Below are 20236 nucleotides of genomic sequence, written 5' to 3' on the forward strand. Positions count from 1 at the left end.
CCTGAACCTCATAGTAATATCCGTGACGATATGGAACAACCTCAAAAAGATAACTGTTAAAACTTATTTACAACAGGAAACTAACTGAAAGTGTTTCTTTCTATCATAGTAATTGTAATTACTGCGTACGATATTGACCCAAAACGACAGCAGTCTAAAATCTTTTATGTTAAAAGGGTTGAAAGCCATGAACCATGCTGTATTATAAGCTGAAAGAATTATTATATATAGTTACACAATAATCTTTTTCTTTATGTAGGTGCAATGTATGCTGCTTTATATATAATTGAAGCGAATTTTGGGCTCAACTTGTCTTCATCTGCCTGGTTTTCCTTCTCATATGATATGTAGAGCCCTTTTAGAGAAATTTATTCTCGTTTTTATAATTCATTTTCCGAATATTCCACCTCGGAAATGTTTTTGTTGTACTTTTCATTTTCATTCATTTGAAATAACCAGCATTTATATTCAGGAAATTCGTTTTATCTTCTTCCCGCCCTTGTTTTATCGTTCAGCCTTTGTGACATATTTCTTCATTCCATCTGCTCTTGGGAATATTTACGTTGTTTCAAAAATTCAAAAATTAAACAGGAGACATACCGACAGTAGCGGAAATAAACGTTTTCAGTTAAGTTATCACCTGGTACAATGAATTTTATTGGACCTTGAAAGAACATCAAGTATAAACTACCATCCTAACAAGAAACAAATAAATAAAACATTAAAAATGAAACGAATATTTGTAATAGAAGTTATACTTCATTTGGATTCATCATCGACACCGGTCGATTTAATTAAATACGTAATAATTATCAAACCTTAACGTGAAATCAACTCAATTTCTTTCCACTACAGATTACCTACCTGAAGTTAACGAAAAAAAAATTGTTGTTGCTGTCACACCTTTACCGGGAATCGAACCCGCGCCTCTGGTTTTACTCACTGGAACTCTTACCTCTAATATACGAGTCGTTTCAGCAACAACAACAACGAAACGTACCTACTAGGTCATAGGGTCGTCTAAACGAATGCATATATTCCTATATAATAATATAACAACCTTAAGTTAATGAGGTAATTTGCAATGGGAACAAATTTAGTTAATCATTATTAGAGTAAAAACAAATATTGTTGTATTGATACAAATTATTATGTACTTAAATGTCGGCTAAATAAATATGTAGATAGAAAATAGCTTAGGTAAAAGTTTAATGACAACTTTTGGAACTTTATTTGTTCAATATTTTGTTCAGGGCGTGTTCTATTCTTTAACTTTTGATGTAGGTAGGTATTAAAATTGTACTTCCAGAATTTCCTTGATGTATATTTTATAGCTTTTCAATCGGTGATTTTTTTACATGTAATATTACGTACGTATGTTACAAAGGGCCATGTGGAGAGTCGTTTCCTCCTTGTAAACGTATCGGAAGGAAAATCGAAGTCTGGAATAGATTACATTTGTCACGCAATTTGTATGCTTCGAACTAGATGTGGGACGCTATCGATTGATTTTAATTTAAGTGCATTAAATTGCTGTAGTCTTTCCCCATACTAACAGTTTGAGTCTCACGAAGTAAATATGTTCTGTTTGTTTGTATAATGCACAAAGCACTTTCCGCGGATGCATTTAGGATCAATTTACTCCCAGAATAATCACTCGCTTATCGAAAAAAGAACATAAAGCAAAATTTTATCGGTCGGTTCAACTTTATGTAGACCCGACGTCGATAAGCTATTTATAAATCATCCCTTGCAATCAGATATTTTCTAAAGAAGAAAATGAAACCTTAATAAGAGTACCTATAAGAAATATCGTTAAAAGTTTTCATTGTTTTATAATCTAGGTTAATTAACATTATAATCGTGATCAATATCGTAGTTTTTAACTAGTGTCTACATAGTTCAAGGCGACTACTGAGGGAAAAACGTAAACTGTATTAATTAATCTCGAATTAATGAGGGAAAAATTGTTACTGTTGTCACACCCCCGCCGGGAATCGATCCCGGGACCTTTGGCTTTACGCGCCAATGTTCTACCACTAAACTACGAGAGGTGACAACAGCAACCACGACCAACCGACCTACATAGTTAACGATCCGTCGATATTTATTAACTTAAATATATATANCGCTCTTTCCCTACTTTTCCTTCCCTTGTATACCAGTATTTTTGTTTTACTTTTATTTATTTTCATTCAATACTGTTTTGTCAATACCGCTTCCATTTTATTTAAAGCTGTCTCTACAGTACGGAACGATCTGTATAATAAATAAATAATAAGCATTGCAATCTAGGCTGCAAACGCTTATTATGATTCCCGAATTTTTACAATCATAGGTCTGCCTCCTTTTTTTATATCCGTAAACAGAACTAAGCGCAACCTAGATTGATTAGCTCAGGATAGGAAAGAGTGGAGATGCGAGTCCAACCAGTCTTAGGACTGACGACCTTATGATGATGATGATTTAACTTTCCAAATATTGTTCAGTCTCAACTATTTTTCCACTTATTCTGCTTGTCTATATTTAAATTTGAAAGAATGAAAGGGTATGAGTGATTTAAAGTTTATCTCAAATTCGGAGAATGGACTTCACACAGCCCTTTGTATATTGCTTCGGAGAAATCTCTTTCATATATTCGCCTTCACACGCAATATTCCTTTTAATGTTGTTTTTTTTTGTACCACACGCAACCAATTCTTCTTTTTACTTCCTCCTTTGTCGATCTTCCATAATAATTAAGTCGATGAAAGATATATGACAAAAAATCGGTTTCTTTTTACTGCCACCTACTTTTGGCTATAGTTCAGTCTTTTTAACACAACCTGCTTCAGAACGTATAAATTCTTTGTCAGAAAGGTATCGAAATTCGCAATTTTGAGTCCATTATTAGATCTCATCAGCGCACTGTAAGCAGTAGCAAGAAATACCCGCTAGATGAATATTAAGTCGACTGGCTCTTTAAGTGCTTATGCGGTTATAAGATCGAAATCGCGATCCGCGTCTAGTAGTTTCGATCAATTTCAAACCGAGAACCAGTTAGGTAAGTTGAAACACCACAGTAAGCTCTATTATTTGTTATATTTTAGTGGCAGTAAATATCCACTAGGTGGCGATATAGGTACTGATTCTAATTAGATATTAAACTCTACTTCCTTGGATTCAATTTAACGAATTATGTAATCTGGATAGGTATGTTTTAATTGGTAGGATAAAAATAATTAAAAAAAATATTTTAGGTTGCTGTACAATGAATTTCATATAGGTTTTCACGGTTACTGTCTCAAGAAACTCGATTTCCGGATTCTAAGCGTGTCTTATTGTTCAGCAACAGAGCTCAGAATTCCGCATCGACAACGTAAAGTTCCTGAAGATGTCTCTTAAGAGGCAGACGAAATGTAGAACACTTTTGCCGTCACGATAATCCGTAATAAGGATTTCATGAATAAGGCACAATTAGAATTCGAAAATCCACTTTCTTCTGTGTAATGAATCTCAAACGTTAGCGCGCACAATAAAATTTATTGTAAATGCGAATTAATGATAGCATCTTGATCTTCTGAAAAAAATTAGAGTACAGTTCTTGATTGCATTTAAAAATTAGTCAAAATGAGCAGATTTGTCACCTTAGGCGTTAAAATATATCTACAGGATATTCAGTTTCATTTTTCTTGTATAGTTCATTATCATCTTCCAATTCTGAACTAATCCGAGAACTAGAACAACCTACATCCTTAAAAATTTTCCTGTTCCTGCTTCTATCATCTTTCTAACGTACCCATCGCGTCTCAAAAGGAGCTCTATTATCCTATGACCTCTGTAGCGGCCTCTGTTGTCGTACCAATTTATTTCTAACCTTTTGTATCCACAGTATTTTCATAATCCATCTATAGTTTCTAACTTTTTCTTTTCCGTCGTGCCCATTATCCACATTCCGCACCCGAACAGAGATGCCATCAAAAGCGTAAATTCTAACATTTATAATAAAACTTTTTGGTTTCCGAAAATTCGTCTGTTATAGGTGTGAAGCATTCGAATAGTTGCCCATAACATATTTGTTTTCGATATTCCAGAAAATGCACGTCTATAAGAAGACACTGCAAGCCTTGATTTATCCGATTAGCAGTACAACACCTCATAACTTCGTTTTATGGACGGCAACATCACCGACGTACTGCTACGAATGCGAAGGACTGCTGTGGGGTATCGCGAGGCAAGGCGTGCGATGCACCGAATGCGGCGTCAAGTGCCACGAGAAGTGCAAGGATTTACTCAACGCTGATTGCCTACAAAGTAAGTGTCATAACCGTGTTGTACAACCCATCATCGCCCTCTATATTACGCATAAACTTTCGGTGTTTAACTACAAACTCGACTGAATTTATAATAAATTTACGACGCCTCAGGCGTTCGCTAAAATTAGGCACTGCAGCTTTAAGTTCAAAGCGTATAAAATTAAAAAGATGTACAAATTAAAGTATCTGAAAATAGTATCTAGTACTCTCGCCTGCGACTTGATGGGATCATGCTTCCTAGGCTCCTTAACGCTTTACGTCCTACTTTTAACTTGCGACCCGTACAGAAAACGTGTTACCTGTCGCAAAAAAAAAATATTTGTTTGTTTGTTACAATGAAACTTGAAGACCATCGAATGGATTTTGTTGCAGTTGCATCATTATGCAAGTACATTATTATTTTTAAATGGTTGTAACCACCATTTAAGTCGTAAGATGATTTCCGTGCCGATCATTATTTGCCGGTACATAACGAACCAAAAATGAAATGTTGATGGGATTTTCACTACTATAACGAACAATGAAAGGAATTTAGGAAGCACAGTCAGTCAGACTCACTTTTTATACGTAAAATGCTGAGTAAATGGTAGTGATGATGTTAAATTTAGAAAAATTTAAACATATTGAATGAATTTCAACATCAATACTGTAGTTAAGAGAGAGACAAATCGTTAGTAGTTCAAATTCTTATTTAAGAATTAATGCAAACATTTCAAATAAATTTTACGGTTTGCTGGAACCCTTAGGAAAGCAAAATGGAAATGTGCTGTAGGTATCGCAAGATAACTCGTAAGGAAAACCTTTTATCACTTCTAATAAACTGCAATAACAAATTTTATCATGCCATAAACAGGTCTATCTACCTTTGTATTTTATATGCTTCCGGCTGGGATTTTTTGTGATAAGTAAGTTTATTAGTACCTACGTTTTCACGAAAATTACTGGATAGAACCCTTATAAAAACGTTATGCCTCTCAAGGGTCAGTGTGTAAGTGTCTTTACTCCTGTAAGAACGCATTAGCTAGTCAATTTTACTTAACAAACTTAAAAACGAAGGGGTTGACTTTTAATGTTATTAATGGTTTTTGTAACGTCGTTATTCGACTTTTTTACTCACATCAACTCGTGGTGGAAGTCCTTTCATTAACTCTGTTGGATACTCCTCTCTACGAAACAAATTACCAGAGCCCTCCTCATTATTCTTCCACTAAAGTTGCGAGGCCCATTCTTCTTAGATTTATTTCTCTTTAGAATGTTTCTTAAGGTGGCTATATTTAATTTTCTACAATGTAATAAATTACCAACTACATAAAAATGTGCCTAATTAACCGATTAAAGTTAATTAATACTGAGGAACTTTTATTAATACACCACCTTTAGTTTCTATTCTAGAAAGAGTCCTTATGAACCACAACTGTAAAGATTTCAATGAAAGTTTGTAAATGACTATCACAAAGTCGTCAGTCCTAAGACTGGTTGGACACACACCTCCACTCCTTCCTATTTTCAGCTACTTTTCGCATTTTCCTACAACTAGAACATCCCACATCCTTACCATCATAAGAATGACTTACTCTCTAAAAATGAATCAGTGGATTTTCGCTACTTTTTTAAAATATTATGAATTAACCAAAAAATTGGTGGTTTTAAGTGCGGTAACAGGTATACCATGAAAACCACCACAGTCTACCGTAACTATTGTGACATTAGAACAATCTTGAAGCTGTTCCTGCACATTTAGTGCCGTTCCCTTACCGTGCTGCGTCCGTCATGGGTCGTGAACCATCCGATCTCTCGAAAAGCCACCTGACAGCGGCCAGGACGGGGCAAAGCATGTGTGCCAACGACTGAAGTAGTCTCTACGAAATTTAAACTTTAGGCGTATATATCTGATGCATCAGTAGCATGGCGTTAATACTGCATATGTGAATTGACATTTAAATATCACTAAATTGTAGTGTCAGTGCCTTTTCATTTCACCTAATGTTTATATCATCAAAATAATAATTAATATAGTTTCGGTACGCTTTATTAATTATGCCTTAATCCATAACAAATGCGCCTGAATACTGTGTTCATGAAAAAAAAAAAAACCTTTGGGTGTTTCATTCCCACTAGCCACTAATGCTAGTGGGCGGGCAGTCCCTCCGGACTACGGCGGAAGGTAGGGCGGAAGGCCCTCTTCAGCATTCTTTCAGGAATCGTGGGAATTGGTGGGTGGGTGGTGGTTCGGGTGAGAAAGATGAGACGGACGAAATGAAGACAGAAGAGAATGAAAGATTATCTGAGGATTATTACTGCCCTAGCCGAAGTGATCCAAGGAAACCACAGGAAAACTTGGACCAAGGCAAACGCACCCGAAATCAAACCGGCGCGGCGTCCTTCCGAATGCTAAGCAATGATCTAAATATCTAGGTCATGCCGCTCGCTCTGTATTCATGAATCATACAAGCCTCAAATCAATACCTTTCTGTATTTAATTGACGACTATCATTGATATTTCCCGAATGTTCCTAAACAAACCACTAATTGTTGTTGGTAAATAATAAATTCTCCGGGACGCATATACTCCTGCTGTTTAGCAAATTAATTTGTGCGACAACTGCCCGCTTTGGGTTGATAGGGATAACGCAACGCGAATGCGGAAAGCGACATTAATTTGAATAAATTTTACAGCTAATAACATTCTATAGACAAATAATTACAGTGTCCCAAATTGATATTTAAAAGCTACAACGTTCTAAGACAATACCACTTGATTTTCCGTGCAGCATTGCCGTTTTCAACTAGGATATCTCTTTACATTTGGACATTTGCAAAGTGTCACGCATGTGTAAATAGACGTATCTTAAGTACAATACTATTTGATGGACGCAAAAAAAAAAAAACTTTTGAGTGTTTCATTCCCAATGCTGGTGGGCGAACAGTCCGTCCGGACTATGCCGGAAGGTAGGGCGGAAGGCCCTCTTCAGCCTGCTTTCAGGAATGGTGGGAATGGGTGGGTGGTGGTTCGGGTGAGAAAGTTGAGACGGACGAAATGAAGACAGAAGAGAATGAAAGATTATCTGTGGAATATTATTGCCTCAGCATTTGCCTAAGTGATCCAAGGAAACCACAGAAAAACTTGGACCAAGGCAGCCGGACTCGGAATCGAACCAGCGTCCTCCCGAATGCTAAGCAATGGTCTAAACCTCTAGGCCATGCCGCTCGGTTGGGGGACGCTTGAGGTATCGGACTAAGTACTTACAATCGAACCATATAATAGGAAGCGATCGTTGCCGTCAGACTATACGCCGTCCACCCCTGAAACTAAGTCCACCCTTTACCGATCCCACTGAATGCTGGAAAAAGCCGGAGTCTTGTTAAACAATGTGGCGTAGAGGTACGCGAAAGTAGTTGCCTATCCCTTTACACTCAAGAACCCGAGATGCTTTAGCAGTGCCGGAGTGTAAGTACTTCCAGCAGGAGGGGGAGTCATTCCTGGAACATCCGGCCGCTGACGGACACTGGTACCCTCGGTAAGAAATCTTCCTGTTTGTCTGGGAGTTTTAGGTTGGACTCGTGGTTACAGAAGTAATACGCCACTTGCTGGAAGAAACGAGGAGCGACGATAAGTCTCGCTTGGGTTCTACGAGATTTTGTTCATCTGACAGCATTTTGATCAAAAAGAAATTCATTTTAAATAAATTCGTATACAACTAATACCAGCCTGCTACACTGTATTCCGGGCTTACTCCCCAGTTGAAGGAATACCTCTTTAACTTGCAATTGAGTAAAATAAATTGATCAGTAGCAGTTAACATATTAAAAACAGGCGATCTAATTTTTTTTTTGTATGACAACAAGAAACCGACATAAAAAGTAACAAATTCGCCATAATCGGTCTATTTGTTCATACCTACATGCATACATAACATGGCGTGCACACCCATTCATTAAATTACGGTTAATTAATCTAGCAAGGATGTCCACTATTGTAACGGAACGATAAGTTATTACGTAATTATCCTGTTTTGTTTTAATGTGATGCGATGTCTCGGTTCAGTTATGAACTGCGAATTTATGCAAACGCTATATATTCTGTTAACATTCGTAACCGAAAAGTATCCAAAAAAATATGGATTTTATTTATCCTGGTTCATTAACAGTCTCGTACGATCAGTACGAGCGACAAAATGTTAGAAACGTTTACCTTCAATAGTAGCAATACACTCAGAACGAAATATGCATACCTATTACTATCTAACTAGAAATCCTTCATTTTTAAATATTACTTCGACATGACATGCTACAAAATGGTAGTACTGAAGACAACGTTTTCAAATCAGCATATATTGCTGATACACCAGCCACTCTGCCCTTGTTTTCCATTCTAATCTACATTTATTCTCATTCACATGCCATACTCTTGTGATATTCAAGACGATGTTTTCGCAAAAACCTATACTGTTGGCATGCAAAGAAATCCTAACTTCGTTTTCCATTTCAGTTTATATTTTGCTGTCTACATGTTATTATGATGGCGCAGCATTAAAAGCGACATTTTATGAATTTCACTTGTGCAAGAATTAAATTCTGATGTTTGTCTTCTTATCTACTTTGTATATTTACCCTCTTCGACATGACATGCCGACGCAATATTGAAAACAGAGTTCTTGAATCAGGATAATTTGCTGTCATTGTACTATCGAGTGATGACATACACGTTTACCGTATTTATCAGCAATTCTGATCTTGTATTCTAACCAAATCCGTGTCTTACGTTAATTTGTTAATGTACGCTTTGAACCTGCGCACTAGCGGCCAAATTGAAATCATATTGAACACTTTTCCTTGTTTCACATTGACTATAATATTCTAATGTTTGTTTCAGGGGCGGCAGAGAAAAGTTCGAAGCATGGGGCCGAAGATAAGGCGAACAGCATAATAACCGCCATGAAAGAGAGGATGAAGCAACGCGAGAGGGAGAAACCGGAAATCTTCGAACTCATAAGGTATCGTATTACACTTAAAAGCTTTAAAAAATGCTAATGGCCTTATACACGATATATGGCAATACATTTTCCTTGAATTACGCTTGTTGTGTCGAACAAAGTAGCGACCGAGCTGCTGTATGAAGTGCACGTCGCAAAACAAACGGTGGCCAACGTTTAAGGTCCCCGGTACGACTCGGACAGGATAATTTATTTACGGAGTTTAATTTAGTTTCTCTTTAACTCTCGTATCTAATTGAAAAACTACGCAAAAAAATATAAACAAAGTAAATTAAAGTTGAATTTGAAATACAAAGTACAATTCTAAATTAAACAAAATAGTCGGTAATTATCAAAACAATTTTCAAATTTTATTTAAATTGTAGTTGTAATGAAATGTCATCTACAATTAGGTAAATACTATCCGAATATAAAAGATGTTCAAAAAGTACTTGCTGCTTTATGCTAATAGAAAATAATGACTTTTTTTCAAAAGGTGTTTAAATGTTCATCTGTCTAAAAACTACCGGTAGTGCTGTGTACCACGCAGATGAAATTAGTTCTGCCATTTCATCTAATAAATTATCCTGTCATTGTAATAAATAATCCTTTGTAAATGTGCTACATAAAAGAAAACTACTAATTATTAATTAACAGTATTTATTATTAAATGCACCCCTTTTTCTAAAAACTATTATTTCTATTCTAAAATTGAGAACAATACAGTGTAGAATACTATGCGATCAACAATATTTTTAATTAAAACTAGACATTTAGTGAGTGAATCTATAAGGGTTCTGTTTTTCGTTCGAAAAAAAAAAAGTAACGTCTACGTACGGTAAAAAAATGGCGAACCGAATCCTAAAAACCTTAATAAAAAGCTTTGAATATAAAAATATACAGTGGAATTGCAATTAACTATTTTAATGGTACCTATCACACCATCAACGATGAATAGCATTTGTCTAGGAGCCTTAGCCTTTTTCTATTGCAGCAACCCCAGATAACCAAGAATATTCCGACCGTCGTGTTTTATTTGATCATAAACGAGTTTCATTATGCATCCGTTCACATTTTAATTAAACAACCATTTCTTGTAAGCGCAAATGAAAAAAAATGCTTTATAATTTTTTAGAAATATTGTTATCTGAAACACCGTAAAGCATTAATTCCTTATTTAAGTTTAAGGAAAGAATGTTTCACGGGACACAGCGAAAACCCATTTTTTGTTTTCCGTGGGAAAATTGACAATCTGGACCTGAACCTCATAGTAATATCCGTGACGATATGGAACAACCTCAAAAAGATAACTGTTAAAACTTATTTACAACAGGAAACTAACTGAAAGTGTTTCTTTCTATCATAGTAATTGTAATTACTGCGTACGATATTGACCCAAAACGACAGCAGTCTAAAATCTTTTATGTTAAAAGGGTTGAAAGCCATGAACCATGCTGTATTATAAGCTGAAAGAATTATTATATATAGTTACACAATAATCTTTTTCTTTATGTAGGTGCAATGTATGCTGCTTTATATATAATTGAAGCGAATTTTGGGCTCAACTTGTCTTCATCTGCCTGGTTTTCCTTCTCATATGATATGTAGAGCCCTTTTAGAGAAATTTATTCTCGTTTTTATAATTCATTTTCCGAATATTCCACCTCGGAAATGTTTTTGTTGTACTTTTCATTTTCATTCATTTGAAATAACCAGCATTTATATTCAGGAAATTCGTTTTATCTTCTTCCCGCCCTTGTTTTATCGTTCAGCCTTTGTGACATATTTCTTCATTCCATCTGCTCTTGGGAATATTTACGTTGTTTCAAAAATTCAAAAATTAAACAGGAGACATACCGACAGTAGCGGAAATAAACGTTTTCAGTTAAGTTATCACCTGGTACAATGAATTTTATTGGACCTTGAAAGAACATCAAGTATAAACTACCATCCTAACAAGAAACAAATAAATAAAACATTAAAAATGAAACGAATATTTGTAATAGAAGTTATACTTCATTTGGATTCATCATCGACACCGGTCGATTTAATTAAATACGTAATAATTATCAAACCTTAACGTGAAATCAACTCAATTTCTTTCCACTACAGATTACCTACCTGAAGTTAACGAAAAAAAAATTGTTGTTGCTGTCACACCTTTACCGGGAATCGAACCCGCGCCTCTGGTTTTACTCACTGGAACTCTTACCTCTAATATACGAGTCGTTTCAGCAACAACAACAACGAAACGTACCTACTAGGTCATAGGGTCGTCTAAACGAATGCATATATTCCTATATAATAATATAACAACCTTAAGTTAATGAGGTAATTTGCAATGGGAACAAATTTAGTTAATCATTATTAGAGTAAAAACAAATATTGTTGTATTGATACAAATTATTATGTACTTAAATGTCGGCTAAATAAATATGTAGATAGAAAATAGCTTAGGTAAAAGTTTAATGACAACTTTTGGAACTTTATTTGTTCAATATTTTGTTCAGGGCGTGTTCTATTCTTTAACTTTTGATGTAGGTAGGTATTAAAATTGTACTTCCAGAATTTCCTTGATGTATATTTTATAGCTTTTCAATCGGTGATTTTTTTACATGTAATATTACGTACGTATGTTACAAAGGGCCATGTGGAGAGTCGTTTCCTCCTTGTAAACGTATCGGAAGGAAAATCGAAGTCTGGAATAGATTACATTTGTCACGCAATTTGTATGCTTCGAACTAGATGTGGGACGCTATCGATTGATTTTAATTTAAGTGCATTAAATTGCTGTAGTCTTTCCCCATACTAACAGTTTGAGTCTCACGAAGTAAATATGTTCTGTTTGTTTGTATAATGCACAAAGCACTTTCCGCGGATGCATTTAGGATCAATTTACTCCCAGAATAATCACTCGCTTATCGAAAAAAGAACATAAAGCAAAATTTTATCGGTCGGTTCAACTTTATGTAGACCCGACGTCGATAAGCTATTTATAAATCATCCCTTGCAATCAGATATTTTCTAAAGAAGAAAATGAAACCTTAATAAGAGTACCTATAAGAAATATCGTTAAAAGTTTTCATTGTTTTATAATCTAGGTTAATTAACATTATAATCGTGATCAATATCGTAGTTTTTAACTAGTGTCTACATAGTTCAAGGCGACTACTGAGGGAAAAACGTAAACTGTATTAATTAATCTCGAATTAATGAGGGAAAAATTGTTACTGTTGTCACACCCCCGCCGGGAATCGATCCCGGGACCTTTGGCTTTACGCGCCAATGTTCTACCACTAAACTACGAGAGNCCGGGTTCGATTCCCGGCGGGGGTGTAACAACAGCAACAATTTTTCCCTCATTAATTTGAGATAGATTGTAGTGGGTGAATAAAAAATCGAAGAAATGATTTCAAATTAATATTGTATATTAATCCATTATTAAGTAACTAAAAATGTCAAAGGATTTCATATAATTAATATCGAGTTGCTATTCAGAACTTAAGGGTCCATGTCAAGCATCAACAAGAATAAAAACTTCTTTACTTTCCCAATTTGACTAGTAATTTTGGATTAATTGATACAAGTTTTACATGGATAGACATATAACGTTATTTGTTCGTTTTCTTGTTTTTATATCATAGGGTTACGCATCTACACCGGTTGCAAAATTTCAATCCAAAATGAACTTGCAAGTTTTGTAGCAAGCAGACAGATAGATAGAAAAGCAAACAGATAACTGAGCAAGTTAAATGAAAATACCCAACCGCTGAGAGCATATAACGTCTCATTTTCAGAAAAACATATTTACAGTCTGTAGTCATGAGAATGTCAAGCTTTTGTGTCTGCGGTTTCTTTGGTGTGGAAGTTTATCGCTTTTACAAGTTTGAAAGAAACATAACGCTACGATTTGTAACAAAATACCGCTGAGGTAAATACAGAAATTCGTGGAAATAGTTATATAAAAACCCTTTATGTTAAGTACAAAAGTTACACGAATTTCTACATTTATACTTAATGAAAATTAATACAAAATTACTAAATATTTCGTCCATTTCGTCGTAATATTAAGTAAAATAACAACGTTTCGACTAGCTGATATAACAATGGTGTTGGTTCTTCATAAATAAAAACCTTCCAACCATTAAGTGCCTTGAACTTTACTTAATATTAAAATTAGTTCTTTTTATAAATAAGTATTAATAAATAATAGTCCTGCTAAAGAAGGTAGTGTTTCAACCCTTAACAATTATTTTGATGTTATTTCAGAGCCTTTTCGATTTAATTAAATATTGAATGATCCAACCAATCTATCGCTTTGTTTAAAATATTTGATGTTGTATTTGTTTTGATAAGACAATTTTAAAAACCGACTTTTTATTGGTTAACGTCAAAGTAGCCTACAAAAAATTACACATTAAATTGGTACAAAGAACGTTGTTAGATATTATGCGTTGAACTGTTCTTATCATATTTATTTTGTAATTCTAAAGGCAGTTATAATATAATATAATAATTAATCTAACGGAATATTTACATTATTTTATCATCGTCATCATCTTCGTTTTGGGTCTCTGCCTCTCTTTACTCATGTTTCTGCTTCTGATATATATCTAACTAGCTCTTCACGACTCAGAAGATGACTGACGCTTTCCGTCGTTTCATATGTCTCTAAATTTACCGTGATCGAGTTGCCTGACCTCCTAGTAGATGCGTAACCCTATTTTCACCTCTTTTAACGTAATCTTCAAAATAATAATTTCAAAATTACTTTACCGATCCAATTATTACAGATAAATGTCTTCGTTTAAGTTTCCTGAACAATAATCCAACTATTTGAAATCAAACATCGTTTGACAATATTATCACTTCTCCTATCGACCTGATAATCTGCTTAAAATCTGATGTTTAAGCTGAGAAAGTTCCGTTTTCATCGTTTTCGCTTTCCTCGAGCTTTAGCATACGGTCGAGAAGATGCAAGAACGTAGGGTAGAGGCGGGTTTTAATTAATCATCCCCTCGGCGTTCACGGAGATCCTTTATTAGACTGCTTTTGTGAACCGTACGCTTTGTGTCCCAGAATTTGGGTTGGTTACAATTAATTTACGTTCAAAAAACACACGAGGAATCAAAGGAAGTTTGGTGTTTGATGTGAATGAGGTATGTGAGCAGCTTTTTTCACGGAACGTTGGTAATTGTTATCCTATTAACCAATTACGGGGTGAAAGTAGCTGAAAACGTGATATAAAAGCATGAACGCTCTGTAAGCATAATTAACTATTGAGAAAGTGTCTTATAATTTTTCTTTTGGTGACTATTTTTTGGAAATATTGAAACGTATAGTTTAACTGGTATTTATATTCCCTAAAACTACTATAAATCGAATGAACTATATGTCACAAACATTGATATTCATTACTTAAGTTACTTGTTTAAATATACTTTCAGATATATAAAAAAATTTTTGACAAAAGAAAGAAATCAATTTTCTTCCCTATTTCAAGGTTGTAACCCTTTGATTTATACTTGTTTTAAAGGTTTTGACTTAGGTTTGACTCATTTATAATATTTACGTTACATATCAGTAACACAGGAACTGATATTCCCAAAACCAGAAAACTACTCCGGTAGGTTTCCTTCTTGACGCATCGTTGAAGTCTCCTGCGCAATTGCACCTTGTAACTGCCGTAGGGGCCTGCAGGTAGATTCAAAAAGTACCACAACTTTTTTATATTTAAGAACACACTTCAAGCTTAAAACTGACATACAACACGTTGCTTTTAATGGTTACTAACTAGTTTTTTTCAAGCACTTATTTCAAAGAGTTAATACAATAAAATGTTTCGTTCACGAATTCATCTCTGCTGGCACGATACGTTTATATAATATGTCCTAGAAAAAGCTTTGGCAGGTCTCCTGTCTTACCACAAGTGGATTTTTCTTTCTAAACTTTTCATACAAAGTAAAATTGGTTCCAAGAACCATTCCTTTGACTTATGAACAACTTGTTGGCAACTTGTTGAATTTGGCAATCACTAGTTGATATAACTAGAAAGTATAAACTTGCACTACCATAACATTTTACACAAAATGTAACAAATGGTAAGGCGTTATTACCTAATCCAGACAAATACCTCAAGGTAGTCCGACTGTAAAACCTGAATCAGCAACTAAATAAAAATTGATTTTATAAATTATAATTTAAGACTGAAGAAAATCGATCAATCTCGAGGGATATTATTATGATTATAAAGCAATAAGAGAGGTGTCGCCCTCTTGAGTTTGCTTGATTTTTTTCAGTTATAAGTAACAAAGTAATTTATATCTTAAAGTTCCTAAAAGCAAACTTCGACAGTATTAGTTCTAACTGTGTTTTTACATCCCTTAAATACCAAAATCTCCTATGGCTATATCATTCGCAAATGTTAGCATACTAATCATTTATTCCTGTATACCTTGTCCTGGAGTTTGTCCTGTCTTTAATAATATTAATCGCAACTTTTATATGTTCAAACTAAAACTCCTTTCCTAATATTTCTACGATGTTGCTCAGTTTCTATAACTAGCTGTTCTCTTTATATAAATTATACATCATCTTTTGCATCTTTCAATCTCATCCCTTTATCCTTAAGTATTCTTAACATCATCTCCCATGTAATATTGTCAAAAGCTTTTTCTAAATCTACAAATCCTATGTATACGCTTTTCCTTTTTTCTAACGTGTTCTCAACCAATATCCGTAAAGCTAATATGACTTTACGCGTATCCCTGCTCCTTCGCTCCTTCTAAACCCGAATTGGTTATAACCTAAAATTTCTTCCGCCTTATTTCCTATCTTTCCTATTTTAATATTTCAAATTTTTAACAAATGAGAAGTTAACCTTATTGTTCTAAAACTATCTCAACTATCCTTAAAATTAATTACCGGACTACCTTAAGCAGTTAAATTAATTGAACTCTTATCTAGTGCAGCCAAGCTTAATGGTTGACAAAAATTCTTTTACCTCAATAAACTTTAAAAATTCCGGGTATACTACCGCCCACACTTTACTAGTTCATAGTGTGCACATTCATTACCTCATGCATTTATAAAAGTTTGCAGTATTGCTATAACAATCATTTTAACTACCTCTTACCCGACTGTAGTTATAAAACTCAGCTAATTTTCTCTCTCTCTATTTCATTCCTTTTTTTATAGTTTATGCGACAATAACCCTCTTATTTTCTGGAGTATCATCTAGCTTTTATTATTCGCTCAACTTAGGTACGCAAATTACACAAACAACGACAAGCAGAAACTGAAGGCAACTACTGCGTATTAAACATTCTTGCGTGGCCTTTTTTCCGTGATTAATTAGAACAATGGGTTTATTACACAGTGTATGCTACACTGCTGCACTTGTACTTGAAGATAATATACATCATGTGATCCTAAATACGCTTTAGCGTGACAGCAACAATGTAGGCTGGGTAAAATGTTAAATAACGCAAATATTTAAGAGAGAAACCCATTTTTAATACTTACATCCAGGGAATTCATCATTGTCAGAAGCGTATTAACTACGTACTCTGCATCATCATAAGGTCGTCAATCTCTAAATTGATTTAACATGCACCACCACTCTTTTCTATCCTGAGATAACCTTCGAATTTCCCTAAAACTAGAGCATGCCACATCCTTAACTGTTTGCAGTCATTAATCTAATCTAAATCTACCTCTACTTCTCTTAACTCCTGTTTCTGCCACTAATATGTCTCTTAATGCTGGTGAAGGTGTTCTGCTAACCTTTCTCGCCTTATTGACTTTCATAGAGACCTCCGTTATCCTATTCTTTCTAATAACTCTTCATCTCTAACCCTCTCTATCCACGGTATCCTCATCATTCGCCTGTAATACCACATTTCAAACGCTTTTAACCTTTTCTTTTCCGCCGCGCTTGCCGTCCATATTTCGCACCTGTACAGCGCCTCGCTCCAAACATACACCTTTAACAATCTTTTTCAAATTTTTAAATTAACTGTTCGCGATCATGGAACTGATTTATTTTTATTGAAGGCAACTCAACCTTGCGCTATCCTCTGTTTTACATCCCTGTTACTTCCTAAGACACCTAAAATCAGTCACTTCTTCTAATCTGTCGTCTCCTATCTTTATATTCGCTCTTACCCTTCTTTATCTTCCCTTGCATACCTAATCTAAGGTCTTTAGCGCTGTCGTATTACATCTACATGATACCTTCACGTTTTTCTACAGTAATATTTGTTTTCTTTTAATTGAAAAACGATTCTATATTTGGACGCAACATGCCATAAAATTTAGCTACGTATACTTCTAGAAAGTTTATTATTAATAAATTATAATTTATTGCGACAGTTGGTATTACCCCGGTCCTAATTTGAAACCCTTAGCGTGCTTGAAAATTTACTAATCCGTCTTCAGATCTATAAATGAATACATAAATAATTTCAACCATATTTATTATTATCTTAAAATAGCAGCCTCCTACAAGTTTTAAATTGTATTAAATTAACTTTGTGTTTCTTCCCTTCAACTTCAATTAGTAGCAGTGTAAAATACATAAAGTCGTTCTTAAACCTGATCTCAACATACCGACAAAGCAATTGCTACTGTTGAACAAGTTCTCTCTCACAATTTGGCGGTTGAAAGATACTTGGACGCTGCTTTTTATACCCTATTCTAGCCGTCTGGCATCCCGTTGATTTGTTTTCTGACAATGTTTCGGGATTTTGTGGCCACCGATGCACAGTAGAACCGTAAATTCTTTTACTAACGCGAAATATTCTCTCTAAATAACGAGATATACGAGTCATTGCAAAAAACTAAAGCGCACAAAACCAACAAAATAAAAAACCATGGCAGTTTCTTAATCAATTTATAACATCAGTTTAAAAATTAATGAAAGGGATACAGCATGGTTTATTGTCTTTTTTAATAACTATATTATTTTGTAATTGTTCTATATTTATAATAAAAGAAATGGTTCATACACTACTGCTTTAAACTTTTTAGTCAGTTTACCTTATTGGTCTTCCTTTTTAGAACTTGTGAAAAACAGCAACCTTAAAAGTAAATTAATGCCAAATAAATTAAACGATAAAAAGATCAAATTAAAGAGAATTTTATCTTTTGATGAAGCTTTAAAAGATTGTAAGACGAACAAAACAATTTTGAAGTAAATAGCACTGAAGGTAACTGATAAATATGAATACAAAACAAATTCGACATGATTTTGATTGACAAACTTTGCATCATTGAAAGTTAAATATTAATAATTTTTATGATATAACAAAACATTTTCAGTAAAGAATAATCATTTTAGCATATCCAAAATAATAATATTAGGATTTATAAACACTGATAATAAGATTGGGTTTAAAAAAAGAATGCATCAACAATAATCTGAAATGATCTTAAATTCATCTTCAAATTAATTTCTAATACATAGGACCCTGGATAGTACATAAAATATTAATCCAAAACTTTTTATTAGGAAATTTAATTCTTTTTCTGGCCTCCAAGTAAAATATTGACATGAATCTCACAAACATGGCTCGGCAAGCATTTTTAACGATTTATTACCATGTGTAAGATATGCAGGACACATTTTATCATTTTATATTCCTGCTTTGTTCGAAAGGACACTTACGGTAATTATTAATACGTATATACAAAAAGTAAAAATATTTAAAAAATTATCTACGGATATTCGATCTTTCTTCTTCCTGTATTTAGGATAGGTACCTCTGTAGTTAATTGCTTCGTCGATTTTATCAGTGAACATAAAATCACCGAATTGGTAAACAACTTGGCAGTTAGCTACCGTTGTGTATTACCGAATAACAGACGCGTACTCGGAATAAAACAGGGAAAAACACCATTCGTAACTATAGAATTGGAAAATAGCGATTCTCTCGTCGACTGGAGGTTTTTACGGGAACAATGAATTACCAGGTTTTATAGGCGATTGGAAGAAAATATATGCGATCGATAATCCCAGTGGATTCTCGACCTCTTTACATGACTTATTACGTCCAATTGTTTAGAAAAATTGCTATTGTACTTTATTATCTTCCTTTTATAACCGTAGCGTATATAACTCTTGAGGGATTCGGCAGTTGTCTATAAAATTTCATTCTTACATGCATCATGCACGCAGGTACTAAAAGCCGCTTTAAGAAACACCTCATATTAACGCCAAAAATGTTCATAAAATTCACATTTACTACCCATTACACGCCGTTGTAATTTTAAAAATTCCGTTGTCTTCATGCTATTATTATTTATTATTATTATTACTATAGCACACCTATTGGGTGTAAAAATGAGAATTATTATTCTTGCAATATCAACATATACGTCAATTTTAGCAAGAAATAGAAACGTGAATCAACGGTGATGTAATTGGTTTTTCAATATGGTTTCTCAATATCTTGTTCAATTGTTGTATAATGGAAATTGTTTCATCATGGGTAGGTATTTTGTTCACTACAATCTACAGAAGGTGGTAGGTAATTAAAAAAAAAACAAATATCAAATGTCCCATTGGTATCTCACAAACGGTACAAAATCGATCAAAAAAATGCTCTTTTTGATGTGTAATTGGTATGTAATTGAATGTAAATCATGGGACACCAAAGAATATAGATCTGGAGATTGAAGGCGGAAGCCAATGGGCCAACTGCGTGCCATCACATTACAACACTGTTGACAAAAAGAGAAAAATCAAGCCAGAAGTTCAATAAATGAGTCGTGTCCAATAAAATTGAACAGTTGTACCGAAAAAGTGAATTCACTGAGGCAGTGGCTTACAGTCACGAAGCTCAAGTTAGTCAGTCAACATTTAAATCATAGTATTGACAAGGCTCTTAACAAACAGAAAAGAATCAAGATAAATGTTGACCAACTGACTTTTGTTCAATAATGTCAGACAATTCCATTGAAGAAGTC

At 34.3% G+C, this 20236-nt stretch overlaps 1 protein-coding gene across 5 annotated transcripts in view; it reads left to right on the plus strand.

The window, feature by feature from the left end:
- The window catches only part of LOC108741634 (protein unc-13 homolog A), a 105088-nt gene that overhangs the window by 39140 nt on the left and 45712 nt on the right, over window positions 1-20236 (plus strand). For all 5 annotated transcript variants that reach the window (XM_018476492.2, XM_018476495.2, XM_018476491.2 and 2 more), the window contains 2 exons: window positions 4074-4293; window positions 9169-9289. In XM_018476492.2, the coding sequence (XP_018331994.1) occupies window positions 4074-4293; window positions 9169-9289 (341 nt within the window). The remainder of the gene's footprint in view (window positions 1-4073; window positions 4294-9168; window positions 9290-20236) is intronic.

Source organism: Agrilus planipennis, unplaced genomic scaffold (genome assembly GCF_000699045.2).
Source record: "Agrilus planipennis isolate EAB-ADULT unplaced genomic scaffold, Apla_2.0 scaffold259, whole genome shotgun sequence".
In the NCBI taxonomy this organism is placed as follows: domain Eukaryota; kingdom Metazoa; phylum Arthropoda; class Insecta; order Coleoptera; family Buprestidae; genus Agrilus; species Agrilus planipennis.